The sequence below is a fragment of the Myotis davidii genome, unplaced genomic scaffold (genome assembly GCF_000327345.1).
Source record: "Myotis davidii unplaced genomic scaffold, ASM32734v1 scaffold447, whole genome shotgun sequence".
Lineage (NCBI taxonomy): Eukaryota > Metazoa > Chordata > Mammalia > Chiroptera > Vespertilionidae > Myotis > Myotis davidii.
In genome coordinates, this window is record NW_006297827.1 from 73,459 (window position 1) to 96,955 (window position 23,497).

At 38.0% G+C, this 23,497-nt stretch overlaps 1 protein-coding gene across 1 annotated transcript in view; it reads right to left on the reverse strand.

Moving 5' to 3' along the window:
- The window catches only part of FRY (FRY microtubule binding protein), a 409,004-nt gene that overhangs the window by 5,443 nt on the left and 380,064 nt on the right, over positions 1-23,497 (reverse strand). Inside the window, exons 59-60 of the mRNA XM_015570438.1 lie at positions 15,284-15,394; positions 12,147-12,349 (exon numbers count right to left, since the gene is read on the reverse strand). Coding sequence (XP_015425924.1) covers positions 12,147-12,349; positions 15,284-15,394 — 314 coding nt within the window. The remainder of the gene's footprint in view (positions 1-12,146; positions 12,350-15,283; positions 15,395-23,497) is intronic.

Here is a 23,497-nt window from a genome sequence, read left to right on the forward strand (position 1 = left end):
GCTAAGCGACTGTTACGGCGGAACTACCAGAATGACCTGTTTCTATGATGTGCACTGACCATCAGGGGGCAGACGCTCAATGCAGGAGCTGCCCCCTGGTGGTCAGTGCGCTCACATAGGGGGAGCACTGCTCAGCCAGAAGCTGCCACAGTGGGAGCCTCTCCTGACTCTGCAGCAGCACTATCCAGTGGTAACAGCAGGCCGGGATGAGCGCCAGCGGCATGGCGCCTGGCCCTGATTCAGGCTCCTCCCTGGATGCCTGCTGCTTGGTGCACTTCTACATCCCCTGAGGGGTCCTGAACTGTGAGAGGGCATGGGCTGGGCTGAGGAACCCCCTCACTCCCAGTGCACAAATTTCATGCACCAGGCCTCTACTCTACACCAATAAAAGGGAAACATGCAAATTGACCATCCCTCTGCTACTCTCACCAGCCAATCAGGGTGAATATGCAAATTAACCCAACAAAGATGGCAGTGGCCACAGAGCTAGAGGCTTGGGTTTCCCCTGGCAACAGAGAAAGCCAAGCTTCCCGCCCGCCCTGGCTGCCACTGAAGGAGAGTGGCTGGAGGCCTGGGATGCTGGGCATGACCCAGGCTTCCAGCCGGCCCTGGCCTCCGCTCAAGAAGGGGCTGGGGGCCTGGGTTGCCCTGGCCGCTGCTCAAGGAGTGGCTGGGGGCCTGGGTCTCTGGGGGGCATGGCCAGCCTGAAAATGGCCCTCAGCCCCTCATTGAGGCTGGCCACACTCCCATGGAGTAAGAGTCCCCGCTGGGGGGCCTGGCAAGCCTGCAAACAGCCATCATCCCCTCACCCAAGCTGGCCAGGCACCCCAACTGGGACCCCCACCCTGAAGGCAGGCAGGCAGGCAGGCAGGCGAGCAGTTAGGAGCCAGCAGTCCCAGAGTGCGAGAGGGATGTCTGAGTGCCAGTTGTGGGATCGGGCCTAAACTAGCAGTCAGACATCCCCCAAGGGGTCCTGGATTGGATAGGGTGCAGGCTGGGATGAGGGACCCCCCCATGCACAAATTTTGTGCACCAGGCCTATAGTATTAAAATAAAAAGATTCTGCACAGCAAAAGAAACCACCATCAAAATGAAAAGGGAGAACATTTTTGCCAATGATACATCTGATAAGGGATTAATATCCAAAATATATAAGTACTCATACAAATCAACAGACAGATGATAAACAATCCAATTAAAAAATGGGCAGAGGACCTGACTAGACAATTCTCCAAAGAGGACATTCAAATAGCCAAGAGACATGAAAAAATTCTCAAAGTTCCTAATTGACAGAGAAATGCAAATTAAAATCACAATGAGATATCACCTCACACCTGCCAGAATGGCTACCACCAACAAATCAACAAACAAGTGCTGGCAAGGATGTGGAAAAAAGTGAACACTAGTTCACTGCTGGTGGGAATGTAGATTTGTGTAGTCACTATGGAATTCAGCTGTGAAAAAGAGCGATATATTACCCTTTGGGACAGCATGGATTGACTAGGAAAATATTATGCTAAGTGAAATAAACCAATCTCAGAAAGACAAATATCACATGATCTCACTTATTTGTGGAATCTAATGAACAAAATGACTGACAAAATAAGACCCAAAGCATGGAGGTATGGAACAGACTGGCATACCTTGATGTGGGGATGGGGGGACGAGAAGAATGAAACCAAAGAACTTATATCCTTTTATGCATAGCCCATGGATTCAGGCAATAGGGTAGTGAAGACCTGGGGTGTGTGTAGGGGCTGGGAGAAGGGGGATAAAAGGGGGGAAAATGGGAGACATCTGTAATACTATAAACAGTAAAAATATATATTAAAAAAATAAACATTTCATGGCAATCCTTTCCAGCTTGATAAATCAGCTGACAGTCTTAATCAGAACTCCCTTGTAGGTAATGAAATGTCTTTCTCTTGATGCTTTTAAGGTTCTCTCTTTGTCTTTAATTTTTGACATTCTAATTATGATGTGTCTTAGTGTGGACCTCTCTGGGTTTATCTTGTTTGGGATTCTCTGTGCTTCCTAGCCTGTGTGTCTTTTTCCTTCACCAGGTTAGGGAAGTTTTGTCATTATTTCTTCAAATAGGTTTTCATTTTTTTGCTAACTCTCCTCTCCTTCTGATTCAGATGTTGTTGTGCTTCATTGTTATACCAAAGGTCCCTTAATCTATGCTAATTTTTGTTCTTTTTTTCCTCTTTGTTGCTCTGACTGGTTGTTGTCTTCTACCTTGTCTTCCAAATTGCTGATTTGATCCTCTGCTTTATCCATCCTACTATATATTTCTTCTAATGTATTCTGCATTTCTAACTGGTTCTTTTTTTAATGGTTTCTATATCCTATTTTATGCTTACTATCTCTTTAAGTTCTCATTGATATCTGTTCTTCCCCTATGTTCCTTGACCATCCTTATAACCACTTTTTTGAACTCTATAGCTGGTAAATTTCTTGCCTCCATTTCATTTAGAACTTTTCTGAAGATTTCTACTGTTTTCATTTGGGGATGTTTCATTGTCTCCCCATTTTTGCTCCCTCTTTGTGTTTGTTTTTATGTAGTAGGTAGATCTGTTATGACTCCAAGTTTTGGTAGGTTGGCCTTATGCAATAGGTGTCCTGTGGAACCCTGTGGCACAGTACCCTTGATCACCTGTGGTGGGTGCTACAGGAATGTCCCGTGTGTGTTATGTGGGCCCTCCTGATGTAATTGAATCTCGATTGCAATTGACCCATTAATTTCTGAGGCTGACCCTCAGCCTGGCTGATTGTGAAGATCAATCTTGATCACAGTGTATGAGGTTCTGACCATACAGAGTGGGATTTGCCTCTGCAGGGTCTTGTGCCTACTGAACTATCCTTTTGGATATGCCACTCATGAAGCTAATTGGATCTTGCTCTGATGTAGTCTGAAGCTAGCCACTGGGTGTATTCATTTTGGGGCCTCTTGGGAGGGACTCTGATGGAGGCCAATGTCAGACACTGCCTGTGACTGGCCTTGGGCAACGTGTTTGGAGCTACAAAGTAATACACTGTTCGTGACTGGTTCTACTGGACCTGGGTGTGTGCAGGAAGGACCAAGCTGCACACCAAGGCTGACTTTTACCAGTACTGACCTAGGGACAGGTCAGCAAAAGAAACCCTGACGTCTGCCTCCCCCCGCCTTTACCTGCAAGCTGCCTGTTAGGCTCATTAACTAGAAGAGCCTCTAGCAGTACTCAGTTTGTCTTCATTTCTGCCCAGACCTTGGCAGGGTGGAGCCACCAAGAGTCGAGATGGTGGGGCAGTCAGGAGCCCAGAAAGTAGAGCTAATGGATCTCCTGTGAGGGGGTGGCACTAGTCAAGTTCAAAGGAAAATAAGGGGAATGGCCCCCAGCTCCTAAGCCACATAATTCAGTCACTGACAACCTCCTTAGTTTGCCCAGATCTCTATACCCTGGCCTAGGCAGCTGACTTCTTAGGAGGGTGGAAGCTCCACAGGGTGAATCAACAGGGAGACCAGATGATGAGGCTGCTGCATCACCTCAAGCTGATACCAAATGAAGGAGCATGAAGGAGCATGCTCCACCCAAGAAAGATGGCATCTGCTGTGCAATAGAATGACTCAATACAGGGAGTCCTGTGGGTTGGTCCCTTAACTCTTTCCTCAGAACCACAAACTTAAGGCTCTCCTCACATGACTCTAGTCTGCTCCACCCTCCTTCCACCAGAGCCCAGAGTGAGTGGCTGCAAATGATGTTTTGTGCATTAGCCCTTTAAAAGGGCACCTGTGTCTCTAACAGACTTCCATCTCTCTCTGGTGGACAGAATCTCCACTGGTTTTCACAGCCAGATGTTATGTGGGCGCCTCTTCCTGACTCTGGTGCACTGGGTTCAGAAGCCCAGCTTGGGGTTGAGTCCCCATGTGTTTTAGCAGGATCTTTTGCAGCTGAGGCTCAAAGGAATCTCAGCTGCGGCTCAAAGGAGTAGGTCAGCCCTTTTTGTGTGTCTGTACCTCCTATCAGTCTCCATGTAGCTTCTTCTGTAAATCTTTGGTTTCAAGACTTCTCTTCAGCTAGTCTTCTGTTGATTATTCTGGTTGATTGCTATATGTTTTAGTTTACTTCCAAGGTCCTGAAAGGAGGTGAGTGAAGCTTCCACCTACTCTGCCACCACCTTATATCTGATTTATAATTGTTTGTAGTATAGTTCAAAATAGGAAACATGATACCTTAAACTTTGTTCTTTTTTCTCAAGATTTCTTTGGCATTTGTGGTCTTTTGTGATTCCATATAAATTTTAAGATTACTTGTTATAGTTTTGAGAAGAATGGCATTGGAATTTTAATAAGGACTGCTTTGATTGATTTGGGTAGTAAGGTAAGTTTAATGTTATTAATCTTTTCAAATTATGGACATGGTATACCCTTCCATTAATTTGTGCCTTCTTGAATACCTTTCTTCAATCTTATGGTTTTCAGAATATAGGTCTTTTGACCTCTTTGGTTAAATTTATTCCTAGGTATATTATTTTTTTGATGCAATTGTGGATGAGATTTTCTTCTTCATTTGTCCTTCTGATCATTCATTATTAGTGTATATTAATTTTGTGTTTTGCTAGATTGCTGCATTAAATTATTAATGACTTTTGGTGGAGTCTTTAGGGTGTTCTTATATAGTTTCATATCATCTACTATCAGCAACCATTTTATCTTTTTCTTTCTAATCTAGATGCCCTTTATTTCTTTTTCTTATCTTCTGTGGCCAGGACTTCCAATACTACAGGGTGGGGTAAAAGTAGGTTTACAGTTGTGAGTATGTGAAACACAGAGTTTATTCTTGTATTATTATTTATTACTTATTATATTATTTTCCATACAACTAACATAAGCCTACTTTTGCCCATCTTGTATATTGAATAATAGTGGTGAGAGTCAGCATTTTTATTTCTGATCTTAAAGAAAAAGCTTTCAGCTTTTCACCAACTAGCATGTTAGCTATGAGCTTTTCATGTATATCCTTATCATTTTGTGGTACGTAAGTTCCTTCTTTAACCACTTTATTGAGAGTTTTCTTTAAAACCATAAATGGATGTTGAATTTTGTAAATTGCTTTTTTCCCTTCATCTTTTGAGATTATCATATGATTTTTAGCTGTGGGTTTGTTTATGTGCTGTATCACATTAATTGATTTGTGGGTATTAAACCATCCTTCCATCCCTGTTATAAATCCCACTTGGTCATGGTGTATAATATTTTAAATGTATTTTTGCATTCAGATTGCTCATATTTTCCTGAGAAAATTTTTCATCTATGTTCATTGCTGTGACCAGCCTGTAATTCTCATTTTTTGCTAGTGTCTTTGTTGGTTTAGGTATCAGGGTAATGATGACCTTGTATAATAAGTTTGGAAATGTTTTTCCTCTTCAGTGTTTTTGAATACCTTGATATGGATAGGTATTACTTCTTACAAACAAATCATGTTTGGTAGAATTCACCTGTGAAGCCATCTGGTCCTGGGCTTTTGTTAGGATTTTTTTAAATTACTGCTTTAATTTTACTGCTAGTAATAGGTCTGTTCATATTTTCTTTTCATTTTTTGTTTGGTCTTGTATATTTCTAGAAATTTATCAATTTCTTCTGGGTTGTCCAAATTTTTTTGGCATCTAATTGTTCATAGTACTCTTTAATGATCCTTTGTATTGCTGTGTTGTTAGTTGTAATATCTCCTCTTTCATTTCTGATTTTATTTATTTAGGCCCCTCTCTCTTTATCTTGACTAGAGGTTTGCCAATTTACTTATCTTTTCCAAGAATCAGTTCTTAGTTCTTTCCTCTTTTCTACTTTTTTAAGCTCTATTTTATTCATTGTTCCTTTGATCTTTATTTCCTTTTTTTCTACTTCGTTGTTCTTTTTCTAGTTATTTTAAGTATAAAGTTATATTGTCTATTTGGGACTATTCCTATTTCTTGAGATAGCCTGTATAACTTAAATTCTCTCTTAGAAGTGCTTTTACTGCATCCCATAAATTTTGGAAAGTTGTGCTTCATTTGCATTTGTCTCAAGGTAATTTTTGTTTTCCTGTTTGATCCATTGATTGTATAGTAGCATGCTATTTAATCTCCACATACTTACGTTCTTTCCAGTTTTTTTCCTGTAATTTATAGTTTCATACCATTATATTTGGAAAATATGCTTGATATAATTTCACTTTTTCTGAATTTTTGAGCATTGTTTTGTGTCCTAATATATGATTTGTCCTGGAAAATGTTCCATGTGCCCTTAAGAAAAATGGGCATTCTGCAGTGTGGGGATAAAATGATCTATAGATGTCCAATAAGTGGATCTTTCCTAATGTAACACATAAAGCCATTATTTCACTATTAATTTTCTGTCTTGATGATCTATTCATTGAGGTAAGTGTGATGTTAAAGTCCCCAATTATTATGTGTGATTGTTTATTTCTGCCATTATTTCCATCAATATTTGCTTTAAATACTTAGTTGCTCCTATGTTGGATATATCATAGATATAAACAAATGTTATATCCTAGTCTTGGAATGACCACTTTATTATTATGTAATGTTCTTCTTTGTCTCTTTTTACATTGTGTTAAAGTCTCTTTAGTCTGATAATGAGTATTGCTACTCCAGCTTTCTAGTTACTTCTATATGAATGGAATATCTTTTTCCATCCCTCACTTTGTCTGAGTGTGTCTTTTGATCTAAAGTGAGTCTCTTGTGGTAGCACATAGTTGGGTATTTGTTTCTTTTAACCCTCACCTGAGTATATGTTTTACTGACTTGAGAGAGAGAGAGTGAGGGAGAAAGAGAGAGATAGAGAGAGAGAGAGAGAGAGAAAGAGAGAGAGAGAGAGAGAGAGAGAGAGAGAGAGAGAGAGAGAGAAATAAGATAAACATCAATTGGTTATCTCCTATATATGCCCCCACTGGGGATTGAACCTACGAACTGGGTATGTGCCCTGACCAGTAATTGAACCAGCAACCTTTCTGTACACAGGATGATCCTCCAACCAAATAAGCCATACTGGCCAGGGTAGGTCTTGCTTTTTTCTTTTTTTTAAACCACTATATGTCTTTTGATTAGAGCATTTAGTCAGATGCATTTATTTACTTATAGGTATGTACTTATTGACATTTTGTTGTTTCTCTGTTCCTTTCTTCTTTTCTTGTTGTTTCCTTTTGAATTCCTGGTTTTCTTTCGAGTTTTTTTTTTCTTTTTTCTATTGACTTTTTTGTTTATGTTGTGTCGGTTTTTTGTTTGTTGCTATCATGAGGTACATATATACCCATTTATAGCTATAGCAGTCTGTTTTCAGCTGATAGTTGTTTAAATCCAATGCATTCTAAAAGCACTACATTTCACTCCCTCATCCATGCTTTGGTTTTGACATCATGCTCTATATATTTTTGTTTTCTGTATCCCTCTGTATTGTAGCTGTAGTTAATTTTGCTACCTTTGTCTTTTAACCTTCATTTAAGCTTTTTAAGTGGTTGATTCACTGTGCTCATTGTATGTGTTTATTATATTGCCTTTACCAGTGAGGTTTTTTCTTTCCTGTAGTTTCTTATTTCTGGTGATGGCTTTTTCTATTCTGTATGAAGAAGACCCTTTAATATTTCTTATAAAGATTTAGGGGTGGTGAACTTCTTTAGTTTGTGCTGGTCTTGAAAACTCTTTTACCTTACCTTGAATTCTGAATGATAACCTTGCTGGGTAAATTATTCCAGATTGTAGGTCCCTTTCTTTCAGCACTTTAACGTTGTTCTGCCACTCTCTTATGTCCTTTAAAGTTACTGCTGAGAACTCAGTTGACAGCCTTATAGGATTCTTTTGCATATAACTCATTTTTCCTTTTGCCTTTTTAAAAAAACATATATATTTTTATTGATTTCAGAGAGGAAGGGAGAAGGAGAGAGAGATGGAAAAATCAATGATGAGAGAGAATCATTGATCAGCTGCCTCCTGCATGCCCCCTTTTGGGGATCGAACCTGCAACCCTCGCATGTGCTCTTGACCAGAATCGAACCCAGGACCCTTTAGTCCACAGGCTGACACTCTATCCATTGAGCCAAACCAGTTGGGGCTCCTCTTTTTCAAGATTATCTATTTATCTTTAACTTTGCCAATTTAATTATAATATACATTGATTTGGGCCTTTTTGTGTTCATCTTGTTGGGATCTTTCCTTGCTTCCTGGATTTGATGTCAGTTTCCTTCCCCAGATTAGGAAAGTTTTCAGCCATTATTTCTTTTCTTTTCCTTTTTATATATTTTTATTGATTTCAGAGAGGCAGGGAGAGGGAGAGAAAGATAGAAACATCAATGATGAGAGAGAATAACTGATTGGCTGCCTTCTGCACACTCCCCACTGGGGACTGAGCCGAAACCCAGGATGTGCCCTGACCGGGAATTGAACCGTGACCTCCTGGTTCATAGGTCAACGCTCAACCACTGAGCTATGCTGGCCGGGCGCCATTATTTCTTCAAATATATTTTATGTGTTTTTCTTTCTCTTCACCTTTTGTAATCCCTATAATGAGCTGGTTACAACACTTGATCTTGATCTAGAGGTCTCTTATACTATCCTTATGTATTTATTTATTTTTTTAATCCTCATCTGAGGATATTTTTCCATTGATTTTTAGAGAGAGTGAAAGAGACAGGGAAAGACAGAGAGAAACATTGATGTGAGAGAGACACATCGATTGGTTGCCTCCTGCATGAGCCCTGACTAGGGCCTGGGCTAGGGAGGACCCTGCAACTGAGGTATGTGCCCTTGACTGGAATCAAACCTAGGACCCTTTGGTCTGCAGGTTGATGTTCTATCCACTGATCCAAACCAGCTAGGGCCTATCCTTATTTTATTTTATTTTTTTAAAATTTGCTGTTCTGATTGGGTGATATCCACTATTCTGTATACAGATAATTAATTTGTTGTTTTCTAGCAATATATTTTTTATTTTAGTTATGCATTCTTCATATCTTATTTGTACTTTATTGTATTTTCTAACTCTTTGGTGAAGTTCTCTTAATTCCTCTTTTCTATTCTCATTTTTTAAATCCTCACCCAAGGATATGTTTATTGATTATTAGAGAGAGAGAGAGAATGAAAGAAAGAGACAGAAAGAGAAAAAGGAGAGAGAGAGAGAGAGAGAGAGAGAGAGAGAGAGAGAGAGAGAGAGAAATGTGAAAGATAAACGCCAATCAGTTGCCTCCCATATTCACCCTGATCGGGGATCAAACCTGCAAACTTTTGGTGTATAGGACAATGCTTCAGCCAACTGAGATACCCAATCAGGGCCTACTCTTGTTATTTGAATATCCTATGATTGTTTCTTTGAACTCTTTATCAGGCAAATTACTTACCATTTTATTAGATTTTTTTCCTTTGTGGTTTTGTGTTCCTTCAATTGGGGCATAGTCTTCTGTCTCTCTATTTTGTTTGACTTTCTGTGTTTGTTCCTATGAGTTATGAAATAGCTATCTCCTAATCTTGAAGTGGCTCTGGTGAAGGCTCTGTGTTGGATAGTTTTGGCAGGCTGGTTATAGTCTAGCTGCACACAAATTGCTTCTGGTGTGCCAATTGGCCAGAAGTAGTGCGTTCTGAGTGGAACAGCCTGGTGTACAGGCATATGAATTAGCTCTGTGTTTTTCTGCCTATCCATGGCCACAATGTAGTTGGGGAAGCCATATGTGTGTGTGCTTCCTTTGCCCTTCTGATCTGGGTGAGGTTTCCAGGTGTGTGGACAGGTGGTCCTGTTGCCTTAAGTGTCTTTGCATGGACTGGATCTGGGTGGGATTGTCCTGAGTGCACTCGTTGCATCAGCCCACTGGTTTCACAATTTCTCTGGACAGGGCATCCCTATGCACTCACATAGCAGCACCTTACTATTTTCATACTCTTTCTGGGTGAGGCAGGCCTGCATGCAGCAGTGCTCCAGTATCTGTGCACTTTCTCTGTATGGTACTGCTCTGCATATAGGTATTGCAGCGCTTTGCTAGATCCACTGGATCAACCTCTGGGTGGAGGGCCCTGTGGGTGCATGCTATGGTATCCTTCTGTCTCTAACTATGGGAGGGTGGCTGTGGATGTGCTATTGTGGGTTTGTAGGTTGACTAGAGAACCTGGACAGAGCTAAAATGCACTCTCCAAAAGCAAAGGGAGATGTAACCCATGGTGCTCCCCCATCCTCTGGTCCTGGAGAGTTCCCTCAGTTCTTAGAGAGCTCTGGAGGTCCCAGTCTTCTCTATGTGGTATCTCTCTTGGTTGTTGTGTAGAAGCTGTTCAGTTAGCCTTCAGTTGTCTCTCAGGAGAAACTGCTCTAAATATAGGTGTACATTCAATATGTTATTGGGAGGGGGCTAAATCAGTGTTTCCCAACACCAACATCTTGGACTTGCCTCTCACACTTTCTGTTTTTGAGGTCACATTTTATATCTTTTTGTTTTGTGAATCTCCTAACTAATTTTAGTTTGAGTTCCCTAGCCTGCTCTATATGACCTCTCTCTCATTTCTGGTACTTTTGTCTTTTGACCTTTATAGTAGCTTTTTAAATGTCTGATTTGCTATGTTTATTTAATATTTGGATTTACCTGTGAAATTTTTTCCTTATATATTCTAATTTATGATTATTGCTTTCCCGTTTCTTCTTAAAGATCTTTAACATTTATCGTAAAAATGATTTAATGGTGATGAACTCCTTTACTTTTTGCTTGTTTTTATCTCTCCTTCAATTCTGAATGATTACCTTGCTGGGTATATTAATCTAGGTTGTAGGTTCCTTTATTTCAATACTTTAGAAGATATCCCGCCACTCCCTTCTGGCCCATAAAGTTGCTGCTGCAAAATTAGTAGATAGCCTTATGGGGTTTCCTTTGTTTATAACTTGTGTTTTTCTTGCTTCCTTCAAGAGTATCTCTTTGTTTTTAACTTTTGCCATTCTAATTACCATATGTCTTAGTGTGGGCCTCTTTGGGTTTATTTTGTTTGGAAATTTCTGTGATTCCTGTATCTGAATGGCTGTTTCTTTTCCCAGGTTAGAAAAGTTTTTAGCCATTATTTCTTCAAATAATGTTTTTGTTCCTTTCTCTTTTTCTTCTCCTTCTAGAATGCCTATAATGTGAATGTTTGTGAGCTTGATTTTGTCTCACAGGCTCTTTAAATTATCCACATTTTAAAAATTCTGTTTTATTTTTTGCTGTTCTGATTAATTTCCACTAGTCTGTGTTCTGGGTCACTGATACATTCTTCTGTATGTTAATCTGCTGTTGATTCCTTCTAGTGTATTTATCATTTCAGTTATTGTATTTTTCAGCTCTCTTTGGGCCTTTATTATACTTTCTCTTTGTTGTAGTTTTAAGTTCCTGTATTCCACTCTGAAGTTTGGTGAGCATCCTTAGAACTATAGCTTTAAATTCTTTATCAAGCGAATGACTTATCTCAAACTTCTTAGGGTTTTTTCTTGTTCCTTCATTTGAGAGGTATTCTGTTTTTATTTTTTCATTTTGTTTGACTTTCTATGTTATTTGTATAAATTTGATAAAATATCTATCTCTCCCATTCTTGAAAAAGTGGCTTTATGTAGAAGTTACCTATGTATAGGCTGTTTGTGTGCTGGGTTAATTTGGAAGGCCAGTTAGAGTTGAGCTGGTGCCTATGGTGGAGGAGGACATAGACAATGTTGCTTATCAGCACCTCTGATCTTGGAGATTTCCTACAGATACCAAAGAGCTCCTTTAGTCTTTTCTATTTTGTCTTTCTCTCATTTGTGTTCAAAAGCTGTTCAATCAGTCTTCAGCTGTCTCTCAGGAATAATTGCTCTTCCTATAAGTGTGTATTTTAGTGTGCTTGTGGGAGTGGGCGATTTCAGCATCATACTATGTCACTGCCATCTTGGACCTCTTGTTGGGGTCTACTTTGAAGTGTATCAACATTTTAGGGATGACAAATGACCAGAAGCAACATCAATACTTTTAACATATAAGTTCTGAAATCTGATGTTTCTGCCATGGTAACAGCAGAGGTCTGAAGAAGGTATATAAAATATCCAGATATTCCTTCTGTAATGATCTAGTTACCAACCAGGACAAAGTAATTATTAGGCATGCATTTAATTTAACCATCTCTAAAGGAAATAGAATTACCTGCATTCCCTGATTTGATGTAAAGCCTTGCCAAGTTCATTGTTCTTCAGGCAGTCTAGCATGGACTGGATGGCTGCTTCAGTAGATGTGAAGGTTGGTTCAGACCACACACCCTCTATATAAAGAGGGTCAGCTGCAATGGCTGCAGTGGCCTCCTTCAGATTTTTCTTTAAGTCACTCAGTTCCCTGGACATATTTAGCAGCTGTTAAAAAATTATTTTTACTGTAGTTAGTTCAAGGATGGATTTTATATCCCCCAAAGAAAACAATTGATTATATGTGGTGTAGTTAAGCACAAGCTTAGTATTGTGGAAAACTAAAATAGGACAAATGAAACTTTACTACAAGGTATGTATAGGTGGTTGTATGGATGAAATAACTTCATGTGTCTACATCTGGGAAGTTCTTCTTATAGAAAGATTAAGACTTCCTTTAAAGTGTTGTCTAATTAAGTAGAAGGGCATATTCAGAAGTAAAATGCACACCAGAACAGGCTTGGGAATTGGGTAAAGATGGGTTCAAATCCAATTCTACAATGTATGGTGGGACCACAGTCAAGTAAATAGACTTTTATGCATCTTATTTTTCTCATCTGTGGGACTGAAGATATCACAGGTTAATTTTAAAGATGAAATAAGATAGTGTATATAAAATAGTAAGTTTTGCATAAAAATGCTCAATAAATATTTTCAACATGGACTATAAAAAATGAAATTTTCTTACTATTGCTATGCTATGGATAGAGAGTAAAGACATCCTTTTAAGTAAGAGAAGGAAAAATCTCAATGTAATAGTTCTCATGTTACAGAGGTAAAAGATTTTCCCTCAAAATTATTGAAACCAAAAGATCCAGAGTGTTATAAAGTAAAGCATATGAGAGAACCTACAAAACTTCTTAGTACTCCTAAAATGTATTGTGGAAGACAGCTGTTTTGGAATCTGATCTCAAGAGCATTTTTAAAAATTGACATGAATTTAAAGGTTTTTTCCCCTTTGTAATGCAAGTTGATGATTCTTGTTTTCTTTGTAGAATTGATTTACCCAACATCTTCATTCCCAGCTCCCTCATTTTACAAACAATAGAACCAAAGTTCTCAAGGACTATTTGTTTCCACACAGATGCCTGTTAAAAACAAATACCTACTTCAGAGTTAGGTTTAAAATGTTCTCAGGTAATGATTTTAATAAGATATTAGAGTACTTTATGTACATACGTTTTTAAGTTTTAAAGTGAATTTATTTTTAATTATTTTAAATCTAGGCAAGTTTTAATTATTGTATGTGCTTGTACAGTATTTAAAACTTACCTAAATTTAAAATAATTAAGGAGAAATTCACTTTAAATTTACAAAATTTAAAAACAGTTATCTAATATAGACACACACATAATTTACTTTTCTATGTAACACATAATTTACTTTTCTAAAGTAGAACTTTAATTGCCTTTTTAATATGGAAAAAGACATGTGAATTGCATTGCTTGTCTTCTCTTTTGTCTTCTCTTTTTTGAGCCAAGATGGATTCTAAGGACCTGTTAATACTTGCTGGAAGAATAAGAAGAGTAAACCTATCTTTACAACATGGCAAATAACATATAAACTGTCTTCTCTTTTATCTAATAATTTGTAATTCAATAGAGGAACACTGGTTTGTGAAGAGCTCTTCATAAACAAAGCTGATTCATGCCTCCCTTGAAATTAGCATTTGAAAGTATATTAAAAAACTATACCTTCCTTTTCCTTTTTTCCAAATGAGTGATAAATATGGTGCTCCACCCTCCCCAATATACTCTTAGTGGGATGGTTCCTGAACTCTTGGCTTTTCACTGATGACTACCACATCTATACCTTCAGTTCAGATCTCTCTTCTGACCTCCAATCTCTTCTATATTTTCATATTAAACTGCCTGCAAGATGTCGTTAACTTGGGCTGGTCCAGTGGGCAGACTCGGTTATTGACTAGCAGGCAGAAGGTTTGACCTGTTGGATGTACAATTGCCTCAGTCCTCCTTTTATATCCCTGTCCCACAGGTGGTACCACCAGTCACTTAGTTAATCTGAGATGGAACCTGATCATCACATGCTTTCCTCTCCTTCACTCCCACCCCCACTCCCAATTTCTTGACGTTTTGTCCTAAATATCTCTTACATTTCCTCCCTTCTCTCTATACCTAGCACTTCTAGCCTAGTTGAAGCTCTAATCTCGCATCTGAGCTATTTTATCAGCCTCATAAGTGATCTCCCTATCTCCAGTCTAGTTGTCATCAAATCCACCTCATACCTGTGCCATAAGCTCTAACCAAAACATTCTCAGGCACAGGATCTTCCATAATCTCCCCTTACCTATTTCTTCTACCTTGCTCCATCAATCCTTTTTAGTTTGCATGTTATAATCTAGCAATAGTAAACCACATGTAGTTCCTTTCTCTTTCTTACCACCATGTTTACTAGAACATACCTCCTTAGCCACCACTTTTTCTCTCTAACTCCAACTCATCCATGAAGAATCAGCAAGGTGTGATTTCCTCCAAAAAGCTATGCTATTTCAGCTTGATGACTTAGGTGTTTGTCCTTCACATTTCCATAATATCCTCTGTACATCCCCATTATTTCACTTACTACATGGCAGTAGTATTCACTTCTAGGAAAATTTTGCTCACTTGGAAGTAGTATATTTCAATTATTTTACTTTTCACATTTAAAAATATTAAAGCATCCTGATGCTAAGCAGGGAAGTGGAAGAGAATCAAGCATCATATAGATGTTTCTTTCTTATCTCAATGAAGAACAAGTACAGAAAGCTAAATACAAAGAAGGAAAACCATAACACAAGGATCCAAAGCCAGGACTAGGGCAGGCCAATTAAGGCCTCTTAGCATGGCACTGAGAGAGGTCTCATACTCAGAGTCCTTCAGTTTTGTGACTAGGCCTGTCACTTGCCTCACACTAGTCCTGGCACTGCCAAATGAGAATATAAATATGACACATTTAATACTTATTCTACAGCAAAATGATTATGTAGGAATAACATCATTTAGATAGTTTAGATGGGGGAACAGAGGATGTGGGGCAGGGAGAACAAAAGGAAAGGAAAGATTTTAATGGCAGCGCCCAGGGTTGGGAGGTGCATGGGCTCACCTCTGGCATGGAACTGACTTCGTGCACCTGGCCGATGAGCTTACAGTAGGACTGAAAAAGCAGCAGCAGCTGGAAGTGTAGCTTATATAACCTCTGACACAGTTCCAATTGCTAGAGAGAGAATTAGCATGGGGAGAAATTAGTTATTAAGGACAGTTTTTGTATAACAAGTGAAATCTTGGAGGAGGCAAACTTTTTAAAAATATCAAGGATCCATAACTAGCTGCTATTATTCCCAATAAAACAGAACAAGTCCAGTCAGTAAATATCAGTGAGACATTCACAATATAACATAGAATAGCTCCTGGAAGATGAGTAATTAGAGAGGAGTAGTAGCTATAAAGGGACTGAGTGAATCACCATGTTTGCCAGTTACATGTCTACAAATTATAGTTGCGGCTGTCTTAATTTTTATAGGCGGAATGTTTTTTTTAAAAAACAAAGAATTTATGTTCTTTAAAAAGTATAGTTGAAAGGTAAAACATTAAATCATTCTAAATATTAAATTTATAAATTCAGCAGACACTTGGGAGATTACTCCATGAAACAATTCTGGCTGCATTTTGGGTGTAGACACTCATCCTGAAGTCTGTGTAAATTAAACAGTCATATGACCCTCTAAGGTACTATGTCAGCTTTACTGACGATGCTTCTACTCAGTGCTCAATAAATAGTTGTTTAATTAAAGAGATAAAAAACAGCTAAAATGTGCTTACAAAAAGGAGACATTACAAAAACATTCAAAACTTTCTGTGGAAAGAACATTAAAAAGTAATAATACAAAATGGCCCTGTAAATACCACTGGAATTTAAAATGTGTTCATTATGTGAGTTATGTATCCTATGAGGGAAAAATAAATCATGAATAATTCTAACACCAATGATTATACTGCTCTTTGAGCTGTATCTGCTTATAACAGCCTCTAAATGCTGCCTATTTTATTCTAAGAATGGGTTAGCTCCTAGATAGTGGATGGGATTCTGTGAGGAAAAGAATAGTCTTCATAAGGTAGAATTTCATGGCTTAGCAGTCACTAGTGAAAGTGGTTAAGTATGTGGCTTAAACTACACTTCACTGTTCAGTTTTCAAATGTGGTTCCTTGAGGATAAATAGGGCCTTTCTTTTGCTAATGGAGTAGAGAGACCTCAGCTCAGAATTGAGAGCTACTGTGGTGATTTAAAATTGTTCCCCGAATCAGTTTAAGCAGAGAAATGACAATAATTTAAATTTAGGTTTGAAGAAGGATATTCTATTAACAGTATTATTAACAGAATTTTGATCCTAATTTTAAAAAGTTACTAAAGCTCATTTGAAACCATGGTGAATGAAGCTTTCTTTCTCCTCTCACCCTTTCTTTGGCCCTTGGGGGGATAAAATTCTGCTTTAGATTTACCTGATCTCTCATTGCTGGAAACCAGCCTAAGGTTAAAGAAGTAGCTACACTCACTAGTTACTCCAAACTAGATCTTTGGTTGTTTCAGTAAAACGTTGTATTTTGAACTTTTCTTTATGGGAAATCTTTTAAATTCTGGTACAAAAAAGTAACTACCAGAGATTCACAGAAAGATAAAAAAGTATTGTTTAAAAAATGTTACTTCACAATTTAGGGTGAAACCTAGCTATGAAAACTCTGACTTTTCAAGTGTCAGATAATGGTAGTTATTAACTCAAGATATTCCACTGATAGTATGAGAGTTCATAGCAACATAGGTTTCTACTTTTGGGCCGAAAGCAGCCCATTACGCTACTAACAAACTGGCATATCTCAATCTACCAAATAATATAAAATGGAAGGAAAAAGGGGAAACATGCTAAGAGCTATAATAGTAACAGTAAAAGTAAGGTTTGTTATGGGTCCATGCCTCAAATGGGCAGAGAGTATGAAAGAAAGTTAACTTACTGCCAGAGATTCCATTTGCTACACAGCAAGCATGGCACAGGAAACAGGAAAGGAAACAGAGTACAGGGTCAGTGTCTGCATGCAACGGAAAGCGCGGCCCTCTTCCACCAGCAGAACCATCAGCAGTATTAGCATTGCTTGCCCAGACTTGATAAATGGTTGCAAATGTGGTACCCATTCGACATGCAGAGCGGCCCAGTTAAAAACAAGCTCTAGTGGGAAGCATGTTGTTGAAAAAGTAATTTGTAATCTTTCAGATTCTCTGGTTAGTTGGTTTAGATTTTTGTCTTGGAGATCAGAAGTCAAGACTTTTATTGCTTTACGATTTTAGTATTTAAATGTGAATAATATGTGAACATAGTAGAACTCTGAGGTCAGCTGAGTAACGTGAATGAACTACAGCCCCAAATAAATTATAGCATTGCTAAATATTAAGGCAGAGTCTTTCATATGTTTGGCTTCATACCTACTAAACTATGACTATCCAATTAACATAAAATATAATTAACAATCTAAGTGGCATTTTCTTTAATCATATTGCCTTCCACATTGAGAATATTTTATAATATTGCTAGATATAGTCATTTCAAAGGGCTGAACATTGTCTGTATACTTCCCAAATAAGTGTGAGATATGACATGTAATTTTCTTGCATCTTATTTTTTATAATTTTTGCTAGTAGACAATTTCTAAAAGTAATATAGAACTCATGGTTAGTCTAGAGTAATATAACTGGGCCATGTTCAACTATGGCTACTACTTTTTGGTGTCACCATATCATAACCATATAATTGGTTTAAGGAAAGTTTGGCAATGTGGAAAGAGATAACTGTAACCTGACACTATATTAGAAAAATCAATTTGGCCATTCTTAATTAAAGGTCAGTATATCTGGTTTTAGATTTTCAAAATATTTGAGGACCTATCTGTTTCCAATTCTTGACCAAAAAACTACTTATCTTAATGCTCTTTTCAAAACATTCTCTGTGTTATCAGTTTAATGTATTGTGCTTAACATAAGGTATAGTGCACAAAAAATAAAACCATCAAATTATTTATTACTATCTTCAAACATAAAGCATTACCACTACCAATCTCCACTACAACCCGTCTTCAAAGCTTCTCGTTTCACCTGTTACATGTGTTTGGCACATTGAAGACTATTGTATTATGTTTATTGAGTAGTTTTTTGGGCCCTGGCCACGACTACCATTCAAACTTTGAAAGATAAATACTTTTAATATTGTGAAATAGATTATACAACTTGAGGTATTTATTATTTTGGGAGAAAAATTTCTGCCTAGAAGTTTTTATAACCAAACCTTATCTACTGACATACAATGTCACTCCAGAAAGGAGTACAGGGCCAGGTTCTTAAGTCTATATATACAGAATTTCTACTGTGTAGACTTTTAGAAAATGTCAAATATGAACAAAATACTTAGTATGCATTTCAGTATGTAACAGCTTCTACCATAGAATAAACTATTGAGAAGTGTGGAATGAAGGACTAAGTAAATTACATGGTCTTTGTGAAGAAAATGCTGTCTTTACTGTTTTCCAAAACAAGGTTGTAATGCAAGATCATCACATCAGGTAAAGCAAAATCTCTGTTAAGTAAAGGCAAATGAGCCTTTTTGACTCCAGCTTTGTGCTAAGGAATTTCATCATCAATGTATTCCTTCCACTCAATTTTCAGGACACAAAAGAGTGTTTCTTGGGAGATGGCCAACACGACGCATACCAGTTCTCAGAGTCCTTCTTAAACTCTCCTTTTTAGGTAAGCTAGTCCAAGCTTCCTTATATTTATTATCTTAGAATCCTTTCTTAGGCCAGAGCCTGGGACCCAGTTTTTATTTGCAGCTCCAAAAAGCAAAAAAATGCCTTTCTAGGCCATTTTATGGAAAATGTTAAAAGTCTCCCACTCCCATGCTAATGTTTTCTTATATCTAGGTTTTAAAAACAACGCCTTTAGAAATTTGTATTATGAATGTGTCTAAGTGACTCAAGGTTCTTTCGAAAATACTGTGGTAATGCCTAAAAATTTTTCTTCAAGCACTGTTCCTTCACTGCTGATATGGGTTGATTTGTAAATTGGATTTAGAGGTTATGTTTTTCAAAATGAGAAAGATCAAGAAGTCAAGATGTAAAGAATTGATCATAGATAGGGTGGTTTAAAAGCCCCAAATAATCTAATTATTATGCATTAACAGTAGCATAGACATTCTTATTACTCTGGATTCTGCTCTGAAATGAATTCTATGTTTATGGCATAGGTAAAAATCTGAGAAGTTTTTGACAAGACAGGAAATGAGCCACAGTGTACTATAGCAGCTATTATTTTCACCATCTTTTGTCTCTGAAAGTCACTCGTTAAAACTAAACAATAAAATTGAGCCCTGACCAGTTTGGCTCAGTGGATAGAGTGTCGGTCTGCGGACTGAAGGGTCCTGGGTTCGATTCCAGTCAAGGGCATGTACCTTGGTTGCGGGCACATCCCTAGTACGGGGTGTGCAGGAGGCAGCTGATCGATGTTTCTCTCTATCCCTCTCCCTTCCTCTCTGTAAAAAATCAATAAAAAATATATATTTTAAAAATTTGAGATAACCTAGCCAATTGTAATACATGGATGCATCTAATCTCTCAAGTATATATGAATAATATGTACTTACCTGCTGCTAAATTACATGGGTCTGGCACATTGATGACCATTGTATTATGTTTGATTGGCACTTTTTTGGACCTTGACCATGATTATCTTTCAAAGCTTTGAAAAATAAATACCTTTAAGCTTATGATAAAGATTACACAACCTGAGTATTTACTATTTTTAAGGAAACATTGATTTTAGCATACATTTCCTTAGTCAGCATTGGAAATAGGATTTCTTGCAGAATAAAGAGTGATTGACTAGATGATGTTTAATAGATTACATTTTAACTGGATAAATGTCTTGTTTTGTTCAAGTTAACTTGTTGTTCAGTCTCTATAGGAAAAGAAGCTTTAGGCTTCTTATTCGATGGATTGATTACGTAGGAATAGGAAATACATGATAGAGTATTAGTGTTCAGGAAGACCCTTATCATTGGAATGGTGGTTTAAATATAAGATGAAATGTAGTGGGGCTAAATGTCAAATATTGTACTTAAATACAAAGAGTCACATGTTTAAGTAGTACTCAGAAATATCTGTTGAATCTTGATTCAACTAAAATGTATAATGAGGGAAGTGGAAAGATCTCCTGCTCTCAGGGCCAGCTCTGCAAAACTGGGAGGTGAGCTATGTTTAGTTGTGGGGCTGAGAGTGTTGCCTGGAGAATCCAGAACTGAGTTCTTTGCCCTGAGCAACATTTCTGTTAATTTAAATTACCTAGTAGTAGTCACTCCAGAATAAACTCCATAGGAGATGGACAGGTTAACAGAAACCCACATCCTTAAACAGAAGTGCGTTTTTTAGTTGTGAAGGGATTTGTCTCTCTTCTTGATATGCTCAGGCTGAAAAATTACTGGTAAAGCTGTCTCCAATGAGTGTGACTCCTCTCATAAGACACATGCTTTGTTTTATGTTCTGTTGAGTGTGTGCAGTGCCTTATTCTAGAAGAGTTATTATTGTGGTCATCAACAAGCCTAAATCATTTACTAATCGTGCCTGTATTTTTTAAAAAGTCTTCCCTTAAGAATACGTCCTCGAGGAAGGTCCAAGATGGTGACATAGGAGGATGCTGAGTTTGTCCCCTTCCAAGAACACCTCAAATATACACCTATATTTAGAGTAATTCCTCCTGAGAGATAAGTGAAGGCCAACTGAACAGCTTCTGCATAATAAACAAAAAAAGAGAGAGGGAGAGAGCGAGAAAGAGAGAGAGAGAGAGAGAGAGAGAGAGAGAGAGAGAGAGAGAGAGAGAAAGTTGTGGTTCTGTGAGAGCTCTCCAGCAGCTGAGTGTCTCTCCAGGACAGGAGGAACTGGTGAGCACCATTGTTCATATCTCTCCTACATGTGGATAGAGGGCAGGAGCTCTCTAGGTTCTTTGGCTAAACTGCCAGGCTGCTGTTGCATGTCTCCTCCACCACTCCTGGAGCTACTTTAAGCATAAAGAGGGGAGCGCCGCCATAGCATGCACAAATGGGGCCCCTATACCTGGAGATTGATCCAGCAGGTATAGTATGGTGCTGCTGCACACAGAGAGTGTAGAACTAGCAAAGCACTGAGGTGCCTGCATGCAAGGCAGTCCAGTCAGAGACAGTGGGCCACTGCTGCATGCGCACATGGGGATGCACCATCCAAAGAAGTAAACGAGGGGGGTTTTTCTGTGAGCACACACCTGGCAGCCCCACCCAGATCAGGAGGTCAAGGAAGTGTATGCACACCAGGTCTCCACACCCCAACTCCATTCTGGCCAAGGACAGCCAGAACAACAGGGAGCCACTGCATATGTGCATACACCAGGCTGTCTCTTTAAGAGCCAACTACTTCTGGACAGATCAGCCTACAATACTAACATAGTCTTCACAGAGGCCACTTTTTCAAGATTTGGAGAGACAATTATTTCATTTAACTCAGAGAAACAAACACAGAAAGTCAAATAAAGTAGGGAGACAGAAGAATATGCCCCACATGAAGGAACACAAAACCACAGAGAAAAATATCTAATAAAAGGGGGATAAGTAATTTGCCTCATTAAAAAATTCAAAGAAATGGTCATAAGAATGCTTAAGAAATTTCAGAGTAAAATAGAGGAACTCAGAGAGAGAACTTTAAAAGAGAGCTAATAAAATAAAGAAATGAGCAGAGATGAAGAATACAATAACTGAAATGAAAAAATACATTAGGAGGACTCAACAGCAGATTAATCAACAGTAACTTTAAAGGCCATAAGGGAGTGGCAGGACAACTTTAAAGTGCTGAAAGAAAGAATGGAATAGTGACCTGTTGACAGAGTAGTAAATATCACCCAATAAGAACAGAAAAATTAAACAATTTTAAAAATGAAGATACTGTAAGTGACATCTAGAACAATATCAAATGCTCTAACATTTGCATTACAGGGATTTCAGAGGGTGAAGAGAAAGAAAAAAGTGGAAAGTATATTTGAAGAAATAATGACTGAAAATTTTACTAATCTGGGAAAGGAAACAGATGTCCAATAAGTTCAGAGAGTTCCAGACAAGATAAACCCAAAGTGGCTCACACCAAGATATATTGTAATTAAAATGGCAAAGGTTAAGGATAAAGAGGCAATACTGAAGGAAGCAAGAGGAAAAATGAGTTACATACAAAGGGATCCCAAAGGCTACCAGCTGAGTTCTCAGCAGCAACTTTAAAGGCCATAGGGAGTGGCAGGACTTTAGAATGCTGAAAGAAAGGACTTACAATTTAGAATAATTTATCCAGCAAGGTTATCACTCAGAATTCAAGGAAAGATAAAAGAGTTTCCAAGACAAGCACAAACTAAAGGAGTTCACCACTCCTAAATTAATTTTAAAAGAAACAAGAAAGGGTCTTCTTCATGCAGAATAGAAAAGGCCATAACTAGAAATAATAAAATATAGTATGGAAAGAAAAACACTCACTGGTAAAGGCAAATATAATAAGCATAGTGAATCAACCATTTCAAAAGCTCAAAAGAAGGCTAAAAGACAAAGTTAGCACAATTAACTACAACTACAATAAATGGGAGACAAATAAAAAAATATAAAACATGGCATCAAAAACAAATCATGAATGAGGGAGTAAAAATAAAGTGCTTGCCCTGGCTGGTTTGGTTCAGTGGATAGAGTGTCGGTCTGTGGACTGAAGGGTCCTGGTTTGATTCCAGTCAAGGGCACATGCCTGGGTTGCAGGTTCCTATCCCAATACAGGGCATGCAGGAGACAGCCGATCAATGATTCTCTCTCATCATTGATGTTTCTATCTCTCTCTTCCTCTCCTTTCATCTCTGAAATCAATAAAAATATATTTTAAAAAAATAAAGTGCTTTTAGAATGTATTTAGATTTAAACAATTATCAGCTGAAAACAGAATGCTATAGATATAGATGGACATATATGAACCTCATGGTAGCCACAAATGAAACACCTACACAAAAAATGAACACAAAAAATTCAATGGAAAGAAACCCCAACAGAACATGAAAGAAAACTAGCAAATCAAAAGGAAAGAGATCAAGAGAAGAAAAGATTAGCGGAAACAATGAACAAAATGTCATTAAGTATGTACCTAGCGATAATTACTTTAAATATAACTGGACTACATACTCCAATCAAAAGACATAGAGTGGAAAAGGTAGATCAGGGGCATGGTGGTATAAGGGTAC